Here is a 20,670-nt window from a genome sequence, read left to right as displayed (position 1 = left end):
TTTTTTTTTTTTCTGTTGCCCAGGCTGGAGCACAGTGGTGCAATCATGGCTCACTGCAGTCTTGATCTCCTGGGCTCAAGTGGTTCTCCCAACTCAGCCTCCCAAGTAGCTGGGACCATAGGCACACACCACCATGCCTGGCTAATTTTAAAATTTTTATATTTTTTGTAGAGACTGGGTCTTACTATGTTACCTAGGCTGGTCTCAAACTCCTGGGCTCAAGCAATCCTCCTGTCTTGACCCCCAAAGTGTTGCGATTACAGGCGTGAGCCACTGTGCCCAGTCTCATTGTTTCTTTCCATTTTGGTTATTGAACTCTCCCTGGGTAACATTTGCAGAATGTTCCATGTGTCCCGAGTATGTGCCAGGCCAATTACTCAGCAATTCTGCTTCAAGAATCAGTCTGTATTCCATTACACTAGTGGTGCATTTTCAAAATGGAAGGAATATAAAATGTAAAAGTATTTGCTGTGCAGAGGAGGGAGACACTACTGCTGGGACTAGAATCAAAGTTTTCTCACACTCAGTTCAATGCCTTTTCCACTACATCCCTCAGTTGAGCCTTAAGGCACCAAGTGGATGGTCATTAGTCTTGTATGGACTTTATATCCAATGCTGATAATAAGGTCTAGATGATGCTAGGTGGCAGAGATTCAAAGTTGGACAGGTCGGTTACTGTACTTGATAAATAAACAGCCCAGTGACAAGACAGATAAATAAACTGACCATTTACACCCTAAAAAGGTGGTCAGTTGCTTAGGGAACTGGGGGAGGGGCACCAAATGGAGGAGTGGGGACATGGTAGGGAGGGCTTTTCAGCATAGTGAGTGAATGGATGCTCATTTGAAGAAACAACTTGTGTTTAAGGTGTTTTTGTTTCTTCCAGAGCTGGAATCTGGAAGAATTTCTGGGCTTTCCTGCTTTGAGGGAGAGATCAGGCTAGGTGCACTGCCAGTTTGCTGCTGAAGATCTGATTAGGTTCTACTTTGATCTGATCAAATGAGATTTAATCAATGCTGGTACTTTAAGTCAGTTTGCAACTATTTAGTTGCTCTTTTTAGTGGTAATATTAGTAATGGTAAAACTTAGTGCTTTTAGGATGAGAGTAGGCGGCCTGAAGAATGGTATCTTGGGCTCTTCTGATTCAAGCCCTACGGCTCATTGGCAGGTCATCAGAGGAAACATCTATCTATCTGTCCATTCAAGAAGTATTTATTCGGTGCCTATGTGCCAGACACTGTGGGGAAAACAAGACACATGGGCTATTATTGCCTCATGGAAGGAACTAAGCTGTTTGGATCTTGACGAATCCCTTTCTCTGGGCCTCAATTCCTGGACCTGTTCAGAAATGTGCGCTCACAGTGGTCCTAGATATCTTAGATTCAGGTTCCATTTTCAGTTCTTTCCTGTTCTGCGGCCATCTGCAAGTTAATTTGATCTCCTTGAACCTCAGTTTCCTCATCTGCAAAATGAAGATGATACAACTCGTTTCATCAGGTTGTACTGAGGCTGGAAAATATAGTCTAACTACTGACGCATCGTATGCTCAGCCTAGGGTGGCTGCTACCGCGAGTACCTTAGGACTCCTAGGGCGGGCACCAGCCCGGGACCCCTGACAGGGTGTTCATTAGGGCGTGGCTAGGCCCCGGGAGGGGGAAAGCGTTAGGATTTATAAAGCCAGAGTCTGGCACGCTGGCCTCATTCCGTCTTGAACTAGACCCTGGAGAGGTCTTCCAGGCTTGGGCTCAGCACGCGAGCACCGGGAGCTGGGGTGCCTGCGGCGGAGGCGCACACGGTCCGAGCAGCCCCCAGCGCTCAGCGCGCACACCTGGGCCCGGGGCGCGAGGCGTGCGCGGCCGCTGGGTCGGCGCTGGGGACCTGGCCCTGGGGGCGGAGCCTGCGGCCCGCCGCCCCCCGCACACCCCAGCCGAGGCCCGGAAGGGGCCAGGCGCGCTTCCGTCTCCGCCGGGGATGCACGGAGGGCGGAGCTGCGGCCCGAGGACGCGACGCGAGCCCAGTTCCGGCGAGGAGGCCGCGCCAGTGACAGCGATGGCGGCGGAGTCGGCGCTCCAAGTTGTGGAGAAGCTGCAGGCGCGCCTGGTCGCGAACCCGGACCCTAAGAAGGTGAGCGAGGGGGCGGCGCGTAGCGGGGTGGGCGTTGGGTCGGTGCGGGCCCCGTAACGGTCGCGGCCCGGGCGCGGCGGGGTTCGGGGACTGGGACCCTGAGCCAGGCCCCGCGGGGCTGGGGTCGTGAAGTTCGCGGCCATTGGCCGCTGCTCGCGCGCTGGGACCCCGTGCGTCGGGCGTCGGGACGCCGGGCCCCGGCCGCTCCCCCTCCTTCACGGGCCCGGGACGGGGGCGCGCCCGGTGTGGACACCGCGTGCCCAGCGCTTCCTCCCGGAGGCGCTCCCGTGGCGTCCCGAGCCAGCTGTTTCCTGCGGGAGAGCGCGCCCGGGGCGGGAGGGCGCTGGCCACCGCCTCGCTGGCCGCCCGGTGCCTGCGCTGGTGTCCGGCTCCCCGCGGAGCGGCGCGGACTCACCAGCGGGTGCGTGTTCGCCGGGAGGAGGAGACCGGGCGCCCGAACGCTGCGGAGCCTGTGCTCGTGGTGTCGTCCGCGCCTCTCGGAGACGCGGTTACTACTCTCCGGCTGGATATCAGAACGTGGACCTTTCGCTTTCTCAGTGAATCTCTTTCAAAACAGAATAAAGCCTCACGTCACCTAGGCGTACTCCTGAAAACTTAGGTTTGAATTGAAAAAGAGGCGTGGGCCCGGGGTTGGAAGTCGCAGCTAGGTTTCCTTTTGGCGATTAATAGGAAGGTAAAAGCTACCGTTTCTCGTTGTTCGAATGATGGGCAACTGTTTTTAATTGTAGTTAACTAGTTTCTGTTTATTGTACAAACTGAACATTAAGTTAAAAGCGTTCTTGTACCTTTCCATCTTTCTGTCACTCACTTCTCCATGGTCTCCAGGAGACAGTCTGGTGGTTGTATTTTTTTTTTCTTTGAGACCAGTCTTGCTCTGGTCGCCCAGGCTGGAGTGCAGTGACGCGATCTCGGCTCCCTGCAACCTCCGCCTCCTGGGTTCAAGCAGTTCTCTGCCTTAGCCTCCCCAGTAGGTGGGATTACAGGCGCCCGCCACCACCCCTGGCTAATTTTTGTATTTTTAGTAGAGACGGATTTCACTGGGTTGGCCAGGCTGGTGTTGAACTCGGCTGTCAGGATTTTTTAAGTAGAAATACAACGATGAAAGCACTACGTGTTTGGCATTCTCCGTCATCATTCTGGCCCGGGCGGGCAGTTCTTGGAGTTGGAGCTCAGTCCTGGTGGAAGAGGAAGTCGTGGAGGGAGCGCTAGGGCCGTGGGGGAACTGCTTTGCGGAGCCTCTTCCTCACCTGCTGCTTCCTAGGACTAACCTGAAAGGCTAAGGTACCAGGCTGAAAGTCAGTGCTCAGAAGATACCAATCGTCGTTCTTCGGGGTTTTTTTTTTTTTTTTTTTTTTCTTGAAGAGCCACTTTCTCTTTACCTTGTTCTAGCCTGTTGGAGGTAAGGTTTCTCCAATTCCAAAGGCCGTAGACAGCCTCTCACCATCAGACCACTTTTTTTTTTTTTTTTTTTTTTTTTTTTTTTTTTTTTGAGACGGAGTCTCGCTCTGCCGCCTCCTGGGTTTACGCCATTCTCCTGCCTCAGCCTCCCGAGTAGCTGGGACTACAGGCGCCCGCCACCTCACCCGGCTACTTTTTTTTTTTGTATTTTTTTAGTAGAGACGGGGTTTCACCGTGTTAGCCAGGATGGTCTCGATCTCCTGACCTCGTGATCCGCCCGTCTCGGCCTCCCAAAGTGCTGGGATTACAGGCTTGAGCCACCGCGCCCGGCCCATCAGACCACTTTTTAAGGGTTCTCGTTCATACCTAGCTCGAAGATTCACTTCTTCAGGAAGCCATTTTAGTTACAAATCTGGGAAAATTTAAAATGCTTTCATTGGGCCATGTTTTCTGTTGCAGCTTCAGTACCGTACCTAGTGGTCAGGCATGCTTACAAGTTTCTTTTTACAGTAACGCCTTGTGGACGTCTAATAAATGGTCATTATTTTAGTACTAGTTTGTTTTCCTAAACACTGTAAGATCTGTAACTGACGTTTGATACCTTAAAGCAATGCCCCATTTGTTCTTTATTTCTGTCAGATAAAAATATTCTATGAGTGTCTACAGTCTTTTTTTTTTTTTTTTAACTAGAATTTAGATTTGGAAGTAGTTTTTCTATTGGTTGATTTGCATGAAATATAAAATTAGGAAAAGGCTTATTCCACCTTAACCTACTTGAATTATTAATGATTTTGTTTGTTTGTTTGAGGATTTGGGCTTTTTCTAGATAAAAAATCACCCTGAATTTCTAGCTTTGCATTGTGAAGTGAGCATTATGAAGATGAGAAAATGTTGGGAGATCATTTTTGCAAAGGGCATAATAGTCGACATTGAGAAATGAGTTAACTGCAGAGGGAAAACTGCAAGCTGGCATGTTGGCCTTGTTCTTTTCAACCTTCTGGTAACCTAACAAGCTCCTACAGGTTGTATGTGAAATTGCAAGATGATTATATAGCACTGTTGAATTTGCAACCAGATCTTGCTTTCAAACCATTATTAGCCAAGGGTTTGATTCCACACGTATGTTCATGGATTTTCTAGTATTAGACATTGCTGTAACTCTGTTTTCACTTTTTCATCTATCATCCTGGCTCACTTGAGGGAGAAGGTATCAGCAGGCTAGGGCCACTTGGTTTCTGTTTTTATGTTTCATAGTTCATGGCTAATAAAAGTTACCTGTCCTTAGGCCGAGTGCAGTGGCTCACCTGTAGTCCCAGCACTTTGGGAGGCCAAGGTGGGTGGATCACCTGAGATCAGGAGTGTGAGACCAGCCTGGCCAACATGGTGAAATCCCGTCTCTACTAAAAGTACGAAAATTAGCCGGGTGTGGCGGCAGGCGCCTGTAATCCCAGCTACTTGGGAGACTGAGGCAGGAGAATCGCTCAAACCTGGGAGGCAGAGGTTGCAGCGAGCTGAGATCGCGCCATTGCACTCCAGCATGGGCAAAAAGAGCAAAACTGTCTCAAAAAAAAAAAAAAAGAAAAGAAAAAAAACTGCACACACAGAGTTGGCCAGGCGCCATGGCTCACATTTGTAATCACAGCACTTTGAGAGGTCAAGGCAGGCGGATCATGTGAGGTCAAGAGTTCGAGACCAGCCTGGCCAATATGATGAAACCCTGTCTCTACTAAAAATACAAAAATTAGTTGGTCATGGTGGTGGGTGCCTGTAATCCCAGGTACTTGGGAGGCTAAGGCAGGAGAATTGCTTGAACCCAGGAGGCGGAGGTTGCTGTGAGCCGAGATGGCATCATTACACTCCAGCCTGGGCAACAAAAGCAAAACTCCAACCCCCCCCCCCCCAAAAAAAATAGTTAACTTGTCTTATATTTTGACTGTGAAAACTACCAAGAACATTTTGATGGCAGGTGACATTAAAAATATTTTTTGCTTTTTTGGGTTGAAGGATTGTGCAGGGGACAACTGAGATGCCTAAACATGCACCCCGCAAATGTTTGATATTTCTCAATTGCCTGTTATCAGTTCTTACAAGCTCGACAGTTGGTACCTTGTTTGGTAACAGCAAGTTTCGATCCACCTGAGGATGACCAATGCGCCTTTGTCTTGTTATTGCTTTGTTCTTTCTTGAAATTTACTGAAAATAGAGGGGTTGTGAAGTCCTTTTTTCTCTTGTGTTAGACTAAATGAGTCTGAAAATCTTGAGGGTTTTAGTTTTATCTACTTTTAAATCACCCCTACCAACCCAAAGTAAAGCAGAAAGACAGCATTTGTCCTTCCAGTTAGTGCTAGGCTTTGAGATAAACACACCCACAGTGATTCCAGCCTCATCCTTATATGTTGGCTTTGTAGAGGTCCTGGGACACCTTTGTCCCCTTGGTGACCTCCTTTACTATGTGGGTTCTGAACTGTCTAATGACATCACAGGAGGAGTTTTTCTGCTTTCTTGCAAGTATGCTAAGAAGTATATGAGCTGCCGCTCTATTTTCTTTTCCTAAGGACAGTGTTCTGATGTTGGATGCTTCTCCTGGCTTTACTTACTGTAGTAGACACATTTGACTTTCCATCTTGTTAAGCAAGTTACCTAACCTGATTGGGCTCAGTTGCAATATCTGTAAAATGGGGAGAATAACATCCACTTTATAGAGTTGGTTAGTGGGGATGAAATGAGGTAATACATGTAAGAACTTAGTGTAGTAGTTGACACACAGTAGATGGTATGTGAATGTTCCCAACCTACTCCTTCCAAGGAATGGCATTATGAGAGAACCACTTGTTTTTGACCTTTTCAGTGATTTAAAATTTTCCTTTAAGTGAAGGAATTGGCATTATTAGTCTTTGCACCCATAGCTTGGGTGGCAAGAAACACAAAATTTTTCCTGAGTTGGATGTTTGTGGTGATAGGATTTGAAGTGGAGGATAATTTTCACTCAACTATGAAGGTGAAACTCCCTAGATATGCCACTTGGCCTCTTACTTGATCTCAAACAAGATTATCACTTGTGATCCAATTGCTCTGTCTGGTGTAATGATTGAAGCAGAATGACCAGAAAAACAGACTTGTTACTCCACCTAATAGCAATATGGCATACCAATTACAGCCTGGGCCACACATGGTAAAAGAACAGATCTTGTTATATAGTATTTAAATGTAAAGGTAACCACAGTTATCTATTTTAAACTACTTGTACTTTGAAGCACTCCTTGTATGGTGAGTATGTTTAGATACACATAGACATTTCCTAGAGAAAGGTGTGGCCAGTCATGACTTTTGTTAGAAATAGAACAAGTAGGAATTGGCTGAGGAATATCTGGTTGAAGATCTAGGGCAGAATGTTGAAAGCTGTCCGTCGATGAATGAAATGATAAGTATTTAGTGAGCTTTCATATTGTTCTAGACACTATGACTAAGGACTGCACATGGTTTGTCTCAGTGAATCCTCATAGTTTGTGAAGTAGAGACAGGACCAAGTTCCTGTTTTGCAGATGAAGTAACTGAAGTTTGGGGATGTTTTTGACTTATTCAAGATCTCCCATCAAGGAGTGACAAAGCCAGACTGTGAAGCCTGTCTCTGACTCCAGAACTCCATCTTAACAGCTCTGCTATACTGATTTTGACCTAGTTTTAGGGACTATAGGAAGGAAATGTGGTCAAACCCAGATCACTTTTCTAATCTACCCAGGCATTTTGTGTCCAGTGTTAACATCAAAGCTATGATTCTGGCAATTCAAAATGGTTCTTGGCTTTACACTTATATAGAAGAAAACAATTCTGTTAAACACTGTGGCCTTTCTGGAAACATGATGGTCTTTTCCTGTAGAGGCCTTTTCTTCCTTTTACTTCCTCTGTGCCAGGTCCATGGGTAATTCTCCTAAAACTGGTACCTTTCTCATAAATTCTATCAAAACTAGGGCAAAAATGATAGTTGTTGATGGCTTTTATCAGAGTTGGTAAGTTTTGATTCTCTTCTCTACATCTTATTTCCCCTTGGTGTAGCACAGTGGTTGAAAGCAGGGAATCTAAAGCCACAGACCTAAGTGAATCTTGCCCCACTTGCATCTTGGGACAAGAAACATAACTTTGATGAGCCTATTTTCACACTTGTAAAATAGGGATATTACTTATTACTATAAATAGGGATAATACTTATACTCATTACTGTAAATGGTTAGCACTAAGCACTTAATAATCAGATATTCTTAAAGTGAATATGACTATTGAAATTAATGTTTTCTTCTTTGCAGCTATTGAAATATTTGAAGAAACTCTCCACCCTGCCTATTACCGTAGACATTCTTGCGGTAAGAACTGTGTGACTTTAAATATCATATAATGATATCCCATTCCCTTCTCACTGGAGAGTGTGTAGAGTAAGGTTACAAGTATGGGCTTTGGAAGTGAAAGAAACCAGACACAAAAGGCCACATATTGTCTGATTCCATTTTTATGAAATGTCCAGAACAGGCACATCCATAGACAGAAAGTAGATCAGAGGTTGCCAGGGGCTAGAAGAATTGGGAGGAACAGGATTTCTTTTTAGGGTAATGTAAATGTTCTGGAATTAGATGGTTATAATGGTTATACAATATTGTGAATGTTCTGGAAACCACTGAATTATGTACTTTAGTTAAAATGGTGAATATTGTTACGTGACTTTATTTCAAAATTAGAATTAAAAGAACATTGACTTTGGCATCAACTAGTCCCAGATTCAAATCTGAGTTCTGTGACTTTAGGCTGCTCCTATGTAAAATGGGTCTGATTCCTGCCTCACAGAGTTATTGTAAAGACTGATTCAGAACTGTATGCAAAGCAAAGCTCTTATCTTAGTGCCTAACACCTGCCCTAATCACTGTTATCATTAAAGTTCTACAAGTGTTTTTTCCTTCTCTGAACTTGGTACGCTTTGCTACTGTGTGTCATTAGAGATTTGCGGCATAGGCACAAAGTAATTTAGTGTTAAGATTTGCAGGGTTATGTTTTAGGAAGGAAGTGTTGCTTGTTGAGTTTCTCAAAGCAGGAGGCCTTATTTCTTTAGGAAAACGTTAGCCTAGTTCCAGACCCCTCTAACAATTACTTTGTCAAATTTTAGGAGACTGGGGTTGGGAAAACAGTAAATAGCTTGCGAAAGCACGAGCATGTTGGAAGCTTTGCCAGGGACCTAGTGGCGCAGTGGAAGAAGCTGGTTCCTGTGGAACGGTAAGAACATTTCTCTTTAGGTTTGTTCAATTTCATAGTTAAATTGGGTTACCTGAAGTATTTACAGATGGAAAAGGTTTTCTTTATTATTTCTCTTTTGCCTTCTAAAACTGTTTTGCCTCAATTATAAAAATAATCCATGATCATTGTAGAATATTAGAAAATATTAAAAACAGAAATCAAAATGTCCTATTTCTATCATGCAAAGACAAACGTTATGAACATTTTGGTATGTTTCTTTCTAACCGCTCCTTAAATGGCATTTTTTTTTTAGTTGTGAACTAGATAAATAATGAGCAGCCCCCATTTTATATAACAAACATGTCCCCATGTTTTAAAAAGTCTTCACATTTTCATGTATGTGAGATATTTGATCTTTGCATCTTGTAGTTAAACTCACCATTTCTCATTTGGGTTTTCCCGGTTTTAAGACTTGAGTATCTTTAAGCATAACCCACTTACCTTCTTCTTAAGACCTTGTTGTTTCTAACTTTGCATCTTCACTTCTTTGGTGAGTTCAGGTTCTGTGACTTTGTCCCTCAGCAAGCAAGATTTAGACCTCCTTTGTCTGCTTTTTGTTGTATTTTAGAAATGCTGAGCCTGATGAACAGGACTTTGAGAAGAGCAGTTCCCGAAAGCGCCCTCGGGATGCCCTGCAGAAGGAGGAGGAGATGGAGGGGGACTACCAAGAAACCTGGAAAGCCACGGGGAGCCGATCCTATAGCCCTGACCACAGGCAGAAGAAACATAGGAAACTCTCAGAGCTTGAGAGACCTCACAAAGTGTCCCACGGTCATGAAAGGAGAGACGAGAGAAAGAGGTGTCACAGAATGTCACCAACTTACTCTTCAGACCCTGAGTCTTCTGATTACGGCCACGTTCAATCCCCTCCATCTTGTACCAGTCCTCATCAGATGTACATCGACCACTACAGATCCCTGGAGGAGGACCAGGAGCCCATTGTTTCACACCAGAAGCCTGGGAAAGGCCACAGCAATGCCTTTCAGGACAGACTGGGGACCAGCCAAGAACGACACCTGGGTGAACCCCATGGGAAAGGGGTTGTGAGTCAAAACAAGGAGCACAAATCTTCCCACAGGGACAAACGCCCCGTGGATGCCAAGAGTGTTGAGAAGGCCTCTGTGGTGAGCAGAGAGAAATCACACAAGGCCCTCTCCAAAGAGGAGAACCGAAGGCCACCCTCAGGGGACAGTGCAAGGGAGAAACCGCCCTCTAGTGGCGTAAAGAAAGAGAAGGACAGAGAGGGCAGCAGCCTGAAAAAGAAGTGTTTGCCTCCCTCAGAGGCTGCTTCAGACAACCACCTGAAAAAGCCAAAGCACAGAGACCCGGAGAAAGCCAAATTGGACAAAAGCAAGCAAGGTCTGGACAGCTTCGACACGGGAAAAGGAGCAGGAGACCTGTTGCCCAAGGTAAAAGAGAAGGGTTCTAACAACCTAAAGACTCCAGAAGGGAAAGTCAAAACTAATTCGGACAGAAAGTCACTGGGCTCCCTCCCTAAAGTTGAGGAGACAGATATGGAGGATGAATTCGAGCAGCCAACCATGTCTTTCGAATCCTACCTCAGCTATGATCAGCCCCGGAAGAAAAAGAAAAAGATTGTGAAAACTTCAGCCACAGCACTTGGAGATAAAGGACTTAAAAAAAATGACTCTAAAAGCACTAGTAAAAACTTGGACTCAGTTCAGAAATTACCCAAGGTGAACAAAACCAAGTCAGAGAAGCTGCAGCCGGCTGGAGCTGATTCAGCCAAGCTGAGAAAGGTAACCCCTTCAGCCCCTTGGTGGCTTCCCACCCAGAGCACCTGGCCCTGCAGAGCTCAGAGGATTGCCCTGCCACTGTTTTCCTTAGCTTGCTTTTAGGAGGCCTGTTGAATTTCAGCTTGCGGTAATTTCCTCTGGGCTTTACTGGTTGTCGGGGTACATTGTACCCCAAATAAGAATTTTCTGCATTATTCTCTTGTGATGGGCCCATCTGTATTTATTTCCTGACTGAGGTGTCAGGCATGACTGTGGCCCCCTCCAGCCTGGATCTTCCTGTGCAAGGTGTCCAGTCAATGCTCCTGGGAATAGAGTGTAGGAAAGAGAGCTGTGCTCATACTTACTGACTCTCCACCCATGGGTCTGTCCCCCGCAGGTGCCCGATGTGTTGCCGGTGTTGCCAGACCTCCCGTTACCCGCAATACAGGCCAATTACCGTCCACTGCCTTCCCTCGAGCTGATATCCTCCTTCCAGCCAAAGCGAAAAGGTAATTTTCTATATCTTCTTTTTCTTAATGGGAAAAAGATTTAAAAATTCATTCAAGGTAGGGTGCAGTGGCTCAAACCTATAATTCCAGCACTTTGGGAGGGCGAGGCAGGAGGATTGCTTGTGGCCAAGAGTTCTAAACCGACCGGGCATGGTGGCTCACTCCTGTAATCCCAGCACTTTCAGAGGCCGAGGCAGGTGGGTCCCCTTAGGTAAGAAGTTCGAGACCAGCCCGGCCAACATGGTGAAACCCTGTCTCTACTAAAAATACAAAAATTAGCCAGGCATGGTAGCGCGTGCCTGTGATCCCAGCTACTCCGGAAGCTGAGGCAGGCGAATCGCTTGAACCTAGGAGGCGGAGGTTTCAGTGGGCTGAGATTGTGCCATTGCACTCAAGCCTGGGTAACAAGAGCGAAACTCTTATTTCCAAAAAAAAAAAAAAAAAAAGTTCTAAACCACCCTGGTCAATACAGCAAGATGCTGTCTCTACAAGAGAAAAAAAAAAAATAGCGTGGATTGCCATTGGGAAAGGGAAGTGGGAGGCTGAGGGGGGTAGAAGGAGAGTTTTCACTGGATCACTTAGGGCCTTTTGTAATTCCCTTTTGTGTTTTTCTTGCCCTATAGCATTCTCTTCACCCCAGGAAGAAGAAGAAGCTGGATTTACTGGGCGCAGAATGAATTCCAAGATGCAGGTGTATTCTGGTTCCAAGTGTGCCTATCTCCCTAAAATGATGACCTTGCACCAGCAATGCATCCGAGTACTTAAAAACAACATCGATTGTGAGTCACATGCGTCTCTCTAGCTCTCATGCACATTGTAGCACTTGGACCTTATCACTGGGTGGCTTGGCTGCTACTCAGTGCTTTCACCTTTGATTTCTCTGCAGCAATCTTTGAAGTGGGAGGAGTCCCATATTCTGTTCTTGAACCTGTTTTGGAGAGGTGTACACCTGATCAGCTGTATCGCATAGAGGAATACAATCATGTGAGTATTCTGTTTGGGTGGGAAGAGGGCAGTTTTCTGGCTTGTACCTCCAGAAATAGCTTTGTCCCTTTGACTCCGCTGTGGCTGAAGGGCAGATCAGTGGTCAGAGCATTGTTGTGGGCCTTTAAACAAGCATGTTATTAGCACTTGCTCCTGGCACCTTAAGTGGGCCTCTTTGGTTAGGATCATGGTGGGATTCAAAGGGAGAAGAAAAGCACTTTTAACACCTCCCTTGAGCTTGCCTAGTCATGAAGGTCAAGGGAAAATTCTGGCAGCAGAGCAGCTGGGACCCAGGGTGGGTAAAGCACTTTGTGTTGACACTGACATCTGGTGATTGACTGGATGTCTCTTAAGAGACATCAAGATCTATCCAGAAATCCTCCTTAGGATATAGGTATACACATTTGATTTGCATCAGCTATCTCTCTTTAATTCTGAGAGTTCTCTGACCTAACATCTTTTTTTTTTTTTTTTTTTTGAGACAGGGTCTACCTCTGTTGCTTAGACTCTGCAGTACAGTAGCCTAATCATGGCTCACTGCATCCTTGAACTCCTGGGCTTAAGTGATCCTCCCAAGTAGCTGGGACTACAGGCACATACCACCACACCTGGCTAATATTTTTATTTTTCGGAGAGATGGACTCTTAGACTCTTGGCCTCAAGTGATGTCCCATCTTGGCCTCCCGAAGTGCTGGGATTACAGGCATGAGCCACTGCGTCTGGCCAATAACTTAACATCTTTCTTAGGTTGCCCCCTGCCATCACAGTTCAGCGTAGTGTTGGGAAGTACCTGATTGGACTTGATCACAGTTCTACCCTTTGCTGATTTTCTAAAGGAAAAGACTGATCTTACACTAATTTTTGTGATATCCTGTCACAGCCACCAAAAGCAGCTAGCATAGTGCCTTACACTTAGCATTTTTAAAATTTAGTGAGTTATTTTTTCCTAGAATTGTGGTATTTTAACATACTACTACGACAAAGACCAAAAAATTATTAGGAAACTGGTCACTCCTAGGTAATTAAAGAATCAGAAAAAGATATGGGGCCGGGCGTGGTGACACACGCTTGTAATCCCAGCACTTTGGGAAGCTAAGGTGGGTAGATCACTTGAGGTCAGGAGTTCAAGGCCAGCCTGGCCGACATGGCGATACCCCGTGTCTACTAAAAATATAAAAAATTAGCTGGGCATAGTGGTAAGCACCTGTAGTCCTGGCTACTTGGGAGGCTGAGGCACAAGAATCGCTTGAACCCAGGAGGCAGGGGTTGCAGTGAGCCGAAACTGCACCACTGCACTCCAGTCTACGCGACAGAGCAAGGCTCTGTCTCAAAAAAAAAAGATAGTGCTTGTACATAAAAGTGCTTGTACATAAATGATGTCCTGGTTCTGGTTTCAGGTATTAATTGAAGAAACAGATCAATTATGGAAAGTTCACTGTCACCGAGACTTTAAGGAAGAAAGACCCGAAGAATATGAGTCGTGGCGAGAGATGTACCTGCGGCTTCAGGATGCCCGAGAGCAGCGGCTACGAGTACTAACAAAGAACATCCAATTCGCACATGCCAATAAGCCCAAAGGTAACAGAGATGGGAGAGCTGGGGTAGAACTGGCAGGATGAGTGTTCTGGTCAATAGCAGGGTCTTGGTGGGCTTGGCTGGTGTGGGACTGCTCGCCCCTACATCAGGTAGCAGGGTGGGTATTTCTTCTGCCACAGCCCATGCTACCCTATAGTGGGGTTTCAGGGCAGTGGAAAACCCCGTGGATTATTTAAATAACAGTAGCGTCTCTGCTCAAGAAGGCAGATGTTCATCTCCATAATTCTACAGGCCGACAAGCAAAGATGGCCTTTGTCAACTCTGTGGCCAAGCCACCTCGTGACGTCCGGAGGAGGCAGGAAAAGTTTGGAACTGGAGGAGCAGCTGTCCCTGAGAAAATCAAGTAAGAACTGTGTTCTTACCTGGCTTTTGTGTGCTATCAACCCTTAAGAGGTAGCCATAGCGGCAGGAAGCAAATTGCTTTTGGTGAAAGCAAGGCAGTGCAGAAGGTGGACTCTGGAGGCAGACCTCATCAGCTCAGCACTTCCCTCACCTCCCTCAGCCTCTGCTTCTTGGACTGCAGTGCAAGGTGATAATTTCTCCTGCCCTAGGTAGTCAAGATTAAATGGAGAGCAAAGCCTGACTTATGGGAAACATTCCCTTATGCTTTCCCTTTTCTCATCTAAACAAAAAACACATTTCTGCAATGACTGTTATTTTGTCTAAGCCACATTAGCATTTTCAAAATACAGATTTATACCAAAACAGTGAAAAGTTAGTTGAGATTATCATTTATTCTGAAAGGATAATGCAGACACCTCTGAGCCACCACCAGAATCCAGGGTGCTAGGGTCCACTGGTCAAAGCCACAAACAGGGTAAGTCATCCTCACACAGGCCAGCTTCAGGCTCTTCATGCTCAGGGCAGATTTCTTGTGCTCATGACTAACCAGTGTTGTCCTGTGTTGCAGGATTAAGCCAGCCCCGTACCCCACGGGAAGCAGCCATGCTTCCGCCAGTAGCAACAGCTTTAACCCCAGCCCTGAGGAGCCGGCCTATGATGGCCCAAGCACCAGCAGTGCCCACTTGGCACCAGTGGTCAGCAGCACTGTTTCCTATGATCCTAGGAAACCCACTGTGAAGAGTAAGTAACTTGGAGTTCCTGCTCAAATATTATTTCAGAACTAGTTTTTAACTCTCAATGTCATTATTCACTGTATTACATTTTGTGGACTGCATGTTGCATGTGCATGATGCCTTGCACATAGCTGGTCTGAATGTCAGTCCCTCCTTCCCTCTGCTTTGTCCATAGTGCACTATATCTTTTAAATAATTATAGTGAGTCCAGGTGCGGTGGCTCATGCCTGTAATCCCAGCACTCTGGCAGGCTGAGGCAGGAGGATCCCTTGAACCCAGGAGTTCAAGACCAGCCTGAGCAACATAACGAGACCCTCTCTCTACAAAAAATTTTAAAATTGGGCATAGTGGGCCGGGCGCGGTGGCTCAAGCCTGTAATCCCAGCACTTTGAGAGGCCGAGACGGGCGGATCACGAGGTCAGGAGATCGAGACCATCCTGGCTAACACGGTGAAACCCCGTCTCTATTAAGAAATACAAAAAACTAGCCGGGCGAGGTGGCGGGCGCCTGTAGTCCCAGCTACTCGGGAGGCTGAGGCCGGAGAATGGCGTAAACCCGGGAGGCGGAGCTTGCAGTGAGCTGAGATCCGGCCACTGCACTCCAGTCTGGGTGACAGAGCGAGACTCCGTCTCAAAAAAAAAAAAAAAAAAAAAAAAAAAAAAAAATTGGGCATAGTGGTACATGTCTGTAGTCCCAACTACTCAGGAGACTGAGGTGGGAGTATCACTTGAGCCTAGGAGGTCGAGGCTTCAGTCAGCCTAGATTGTACCGCTGCACTCTAGCCTGGATGACAGACGCTGTCTCTTTTTTTTTTTTTTTGAGAAGGAGTCTTGCTCTGTCACCCAGGCTAGAGTGCAGTGGCACGATCTCAGCTCACTGCAAGCTCCGCCTTCTGGGTTCACACCATTCTCCTGCCTCAGCCTCCTGAGTAGCTGGGACTACAGGTGTCCACCACCATGCCTGCCTAATTTTTTCTATTTTTTAGTGGAGACAGGGTTTCCCCGTGTTAGCCAGGATGGTCTCAATTTCTTGACCTCGTGATCCGCCTGCCTTAGCCTCCCAAAGTGCTGGGATTACAGGCGTGAGCCACCGTGCCCAGCTGGGTTTTCCAAATATTTATTCTTTATATCTAGTTGCGTCTATTTTGTATTTTGTTAACTTTATTACCATAGACTATCCCCAGTATCCTAAGGGGATGTCCTAACTTAAGTCTTATTCTGTATTAATTGCAGGGCCTATGGGAGGGTAGGAGTCCTGGTTTGAGCAGCAGCTATGCTCAGATTAACCATTCAGGAGGCAGGCTGGCCCTCCTTAGGCAGTACTTGCAGAGCCACCTTAGACCTGTTTCTACACTGGACAGATTAGGGGTAGACGTGATGTTTACTGGTTTGGCTATTTGTGAGGCAAAGTTATGACTGAGTATGGCCTTTAGAGTCTGGCAAGGGCCAGGGCGCAGTGGTTCACACACACCTGTCATCCCAGCATTTTGGGAGGCTGGGGTAGGAGGATGCTTGAGCCCAGGAGATTGAGACCAGCGTGAGAAACATAGTGAGACCCTGACTTTACAGAAAATAAAAAAAATTAGCCAGGCATGCTGGCATACTCCTGTAGTCCTAGCTACTCTAGAGCCTAGGAGGTAGAGGCTACAGTGTGCTGTGATTGTGCCACTGCACCCTAGCCAGGGTGACAGAGTGAGACCCTTTCTTTAAAAAAATAACAAGAAAGTCTGACAAAGATTGAATTGCAATTCTGTACCTTACTGTACAACCATGGGCAAGTTGGCCAGGCTCTCTGAGCCTTGGTGCAGATAGTTAGAGAGTGGTTGTTATGCCCCTGGCAGGTCCTCTGAAAGTGTCCGCTCTGTGCTCCTGCTTTTATTGCATTGTAAACAGAGGAGATAGTTACTACTTGTATCTCTGCCTGGTGGTGCACAGCCAAGAGTAGCAGAGCTGGCTTTGACTGTAAACCACTGGGGGTGTGTCTAAGCCGCCATAGATCTGAGACAGCTGCCTTGTTTCTCTTTTCACAGAAATTGCCCCAATGATGGCCAAGACAATTAAAGCTTTCAAGAACAGATTCTCCCGACGATAAACTGAGGACTTGCCTTGGAAATGAAATCTGGGAAGGCAAGAATACAAGGAAAGTGGGGGTTGGGGAATGGAATTCTACAGGGAACTGGAGTCTTGCTTTGATGACCATTTTGGTCTCCGAGTCCTGCAGTCTGCAGGTGCTGCCCCTGGGAACCTGCGTGCCACAGCCCCGCCTCCCTGCCTGGAGCACACTTCAGAATTCTGAAGAAGATGTGAAGCCTCTGTCTCACTGAGGATTTTAAAGGTCAATTATACTTTTGTTGTTCATTAGCATCTTTGTAAACTATAAGACATAGTTTTAATTAATAAATATTGCCCCCAGATTGTATTTATATTACCCCCCAGGTTTGTTTTTGTTTTTGTTTTTTGTCCTCTACCACACATTTAGCCTTTTATCTTCCAGGTCCTTATTAAAATCAGATGAAAGCCTAGTGAAAGCCATTCTCCTGCCCCAGCTCAGCTCTCCTGAGTGGACTCTGGTCCAGACAGAGGACTGGGCATCTCCAGAGCCTGCACAGTACCTGCTGCACGTAGGGCGAGGAGTGAGCACCAGACCGCCCGTCCCTAAGGGAGCCTCAGTGGGGTGACAGGGCATGGTGGACTCCACCTTAGGCCCTCCCCAGTGTTGCTGCACATTCCTGTGCAGAAGCATCTCTTTCTTACTCACTAGTATTTATTAAGGGAGGTGCTCTGTAGGTCTGGAGCCTTTCCCTCATCCTTTTTGTGAGTCCCTACCTTTTTGTTTGTTTTTCTTTGAGGCTCACTAGAGGACACAGAACCTTGGGAGACTGATTTGCACAGAACTCCCACCTCCCACTTTTATAATTTCCAGTATCTGATTGAAAATTTTTGGGTTTCCCCCCAGTCCCCTTCCCTATCTTTCCTTCTCCTCAACAGCATGAAGGAAAAACAAACACATGGCAGGGCTTTTTGTAGCCCTGAATGCAACTTTAGACATTTAAAAGCCAGCACTTTAATCTCTTGTTCTCTGTGAATCACTATGAAAAGTGAATGGTTTTTAAAGCTGTAATGCTATGTTGGAAATTGGTTTGTTTTGCCTTTTATTTAAAAGGTAAGATCATGTGATTGGAAGAACAAAACTGTTGGCTTGGGAAGAGAACTTTGCCGCTGAAGCGTTTTCTACCTTCTGAGTGTTTAAGGCAGGATTTGGAGGGAAGGACCAGCTTAGGGAGAGTGTCTGAGCCACAGTGTCAGGATGGGGGAAACCACATGGGATCCATCAAGTTCTAGTTGAACAGGAGCAAGATCAGAACTTAGGAGGGCAATGTCAGCCCCCTTGTTGGCTGTCAAAGAACATCGATCTAGTAGAAACCCACTTGGTTGTGACCCAGGTGGAGGTAGATGCCATACATTTGAGATGTGCGTTCTTAAGGAACCTGCCAAGCAGACTGAGGGGATGGTAAGTGTGATAACCTGACAAGTTTTCTCAAAGCCCAGGATACAGAGCCAGTGTTTTCTGTAACTGGAGACCTCAGTTAGGCCAACTTTGAATTCCATAGCATTGTAGGAAGTGGGTTCAGCAGAAACTCGACATTGTTCAGTGTGAATTGCTGTGCAGGGTGCCTATTGTGACAGGACACAAACGTTACTGTGTTTTAATTTGCTATATTTTTGAATTGGGTAAAGCATTACTTCTCTTGGTCACTTGTACACCATTCCACCCCTATCCCTAGCCTGCCCCCCCAAATCTAATATTAGGAAGCCTCTTACCTGAAACCAAATGAACATTTGGGTCAGGTACCAGATGTCTGCTGCCTAGAATAGCTTTTTCTAGGTGTCTACCACCTTGAATTGGTCTCTTAACTGTGTTCAGGTCTTTGTCATTGAAACCAGTTTTTCATATCTTAGATTCAGTTGTGTATGATTTAATTTCCATTAGGAGTCTTTAGGCAGGGAGGGAAGAAAAGGCAGATTTGTTCATATCAATGTCAGTATCCATTTTGGCACATAAAGATTTTTGATGAACCCTGTTTGCATAGAGCCAGATCTTTTCCCCTCCCCCAAGAGTATCTACATCAGGGATGTGACTTGGTGCGAAGAGTCAGGGGAAAGGGGAAAAACCCAAATTCTAAATGACCTCCTTGCCCAGCTTACTAAAATGACTGCAGAGCAGACACAGGATGAATTTGAACCTGACACAGGATGAATTTGAACCTTTGGTCTCATTTCTGGAAAAACTTGTGCAATTTTTTTTTTCTGTGCTACACTACATACAAATCACCAAATTACAGATTACCCCTTTGATCCTTGGTGTACTGAGCAGTGTCTTTGGGGCTTTTTCTTTCTGGGAAGCGGGAGGGAAAGGAGCAAGGTGTCATCCTGCTCTTCATTTGTATTTTGGTCCCAAAATGTAAATACAATTTTCTATGTTACTTTTTTGTGGTAACTACCGAGATGAATATTTTAATTAGATAAGTTATATGAAAAGGAAAATTCCATGTCTAAATAAAAAACAAAAAACTGCATATACTGTGTCTCCTTTACTTACAGTATCAGTGAAGACTGTTTAAGGCAGAGACTTTTTTTTTTTTTTTTAAAGACAGTGTCTGGCTCTGTCTCCCAGGCTGGAGTGAGTGGCGCGATCTCCGCTCACTGCAAGCTCCGCCTCCCAGGTTCATGCCATTCTCCTGCCTCAGCCTCCCAAGTAGCTGGGACTACAGGCACCCGCCACCACGCCCGGCTAATTTTTTGTATTTGTAGTAGAGACGGGGTTTCACCGTGTTAGCCAGGATGGTCTCGATCTCCTCACCTCGTGATCCGCCCTCCTCGGCCTCCCAAAGTGCTGGGATTACAGGCATGAGCCACCGCGCCTGGCCAGAGACTTTTTTTTTGAGATGGAGTTTCGCTTTTGTTGCCTAGGCCGATGTCTGGAGGAGGTGATCTCAGCTCACCACAACCTCCTAAGGCAGAGATTTTAATCAGTATCCTTGGGCTGGGCCTTAAACGATGCGGAATTTCTGCTGGTAACATAGTAGGACGAGGAAAGAGGAATTTCAGGGGGAAAGAATTCTGTCAGCAAAGGGAGGGAACTCAGCATTTGCAGGGAACAGGCACTGTCCCTTGTTATACTTGGAACCCTGGTAACCCCATCTTAGAAACCGGTTCAAAGGGGTGAAATGGGGCCAGGCATGGTGGCTCATACCTGTAATCCCAACACTTTGAAGGGCGGGGGCAGGAGGATTGCTTGAGCCCAAGAGTTCAAGACCAGCCTGAGCAACATATTGAGACCCTGTCTCTTAAAAGATTAAAAATTAGCCAGATGTGATGGTGCACCTATAGTCCCGGCTACGTGGGAGGCTGAGGTGGGAGGATCACTTGAGCTTGGGAGGTCAAGGCTACAGTGATCTGTGATTATGCCACTGTACCCCAGTCTAAGTGACAGAGCAAGACTAGCCTGGGCAACATGGCAAAACCCCATCTTTTTTTTTTTTTTTGGTCTCAAAAAAAAACCAGGTAGGGGGTCGGGATACTGTGGCTCAAGCCTGTAATCCCAGGACTTTGGGAGGCCAAGGCGGGTGGATTGGTGGAGTTCAGGAGTTCGAGGCCGGCCTTGGCAACGTGCCAAAACCCTATCTCTACAAAAGATACAAAAAAAACTAGCTGGGTGTGGTGGCACACACCTTTAGTCCCAGTCACTCGGGAGTCTGAGGTGGGAGGATGGTTTGAGCCCAGGAGGTTGAGCCATGATTGCCACTGCACTCCAGCATGGGCGACAGAGCAAGACCCAAAAAAAAAAAAAAAAAGCGGGGGGGGGGGGGTTCATGGGGGAGGAGTGAAATTAACATGACCAAGTTGCCTAGCTAATAAAGTGGCAAAAGGAAGGATTTAACCCTGTGAT

At 46.4% G+C, this 20,670-nt stretch overlaps 1 protein-coding gene and 1 long non-coding RNA gene across 3 annotated transcripts in view; one reads left to right on the top strand and one right to left on the bottom strand.

Annotated features, from left to right (window-relative positions):
- Positions 1 to 830: 830 nt before the first annotated feature.
- LOC139363834 (uncharacterized) overlaps positions 831 to 20,670 on the bottom strand; it is a 35,050-nt gene continuing 15,210 nt past the window's right edge. For both annotated transcript variants that reach the window (XR_011624882.1, XR_011624883.1), the window contains exons 3-5: positions 5,650 to 11,088; positions 2,540 to 3,421; positions 831 to 1,462 (exon numbers count right to left, since the gene is read on the bottom strand). This is a non-coding gene — a long non-coding RNA (uncharacterized lncRNA). The remainder of the gene's footprint in view (positions 1,463 to 2,539; positions 3,422 to 5,649; positions 11,089 to 20,670) is intronic.
- Positions 1,884 to 19,297, top strand: ELOA (elongin A). Its single transcript, XM_011762823.3, has 11 exons — positions 1,884 to 2,124; positions 7,845 to 7,901; positions 8,693 to 8,799; positions 9,389 to 10,580; positions 10,954 to 11,065; positions 11,689 to 11,844; positions 11,952 to 12,049; positions 13,447 to 13,627; positions 13,877 to 13,988; positions 14,556 to 14,728; positions 16,751 to 19,297. Exons 1-11 carry the CDS (start codon positions 1,972 to 1,974, stop codon positions 16,810 to 16,812), a joined length of 2,403 nt encoding a protein of 800 aa, XP_011761125.2. The 5' UTR covers positions 1,884 to 1,971; the 3' UTR covers positions 16,813 to 19,297.

This window comes from Macaca nemestrina, chromosome 1, assembly GCF_043159975.1.
Source record: "Macaca nemestrina isolate mMacNem1 chromosome 1, mMacNem.hap1, whole genome shotgun sequence".
Lineage (NCBI taxonomy): Eukaryota > Metazoa > Chordata > Mammalia > Primates > Cercopithecidae > Macaca > Macaca nemestrina.
This window is presented reverse-complemented; position numbering and strand designations above follow the sequence as displayed.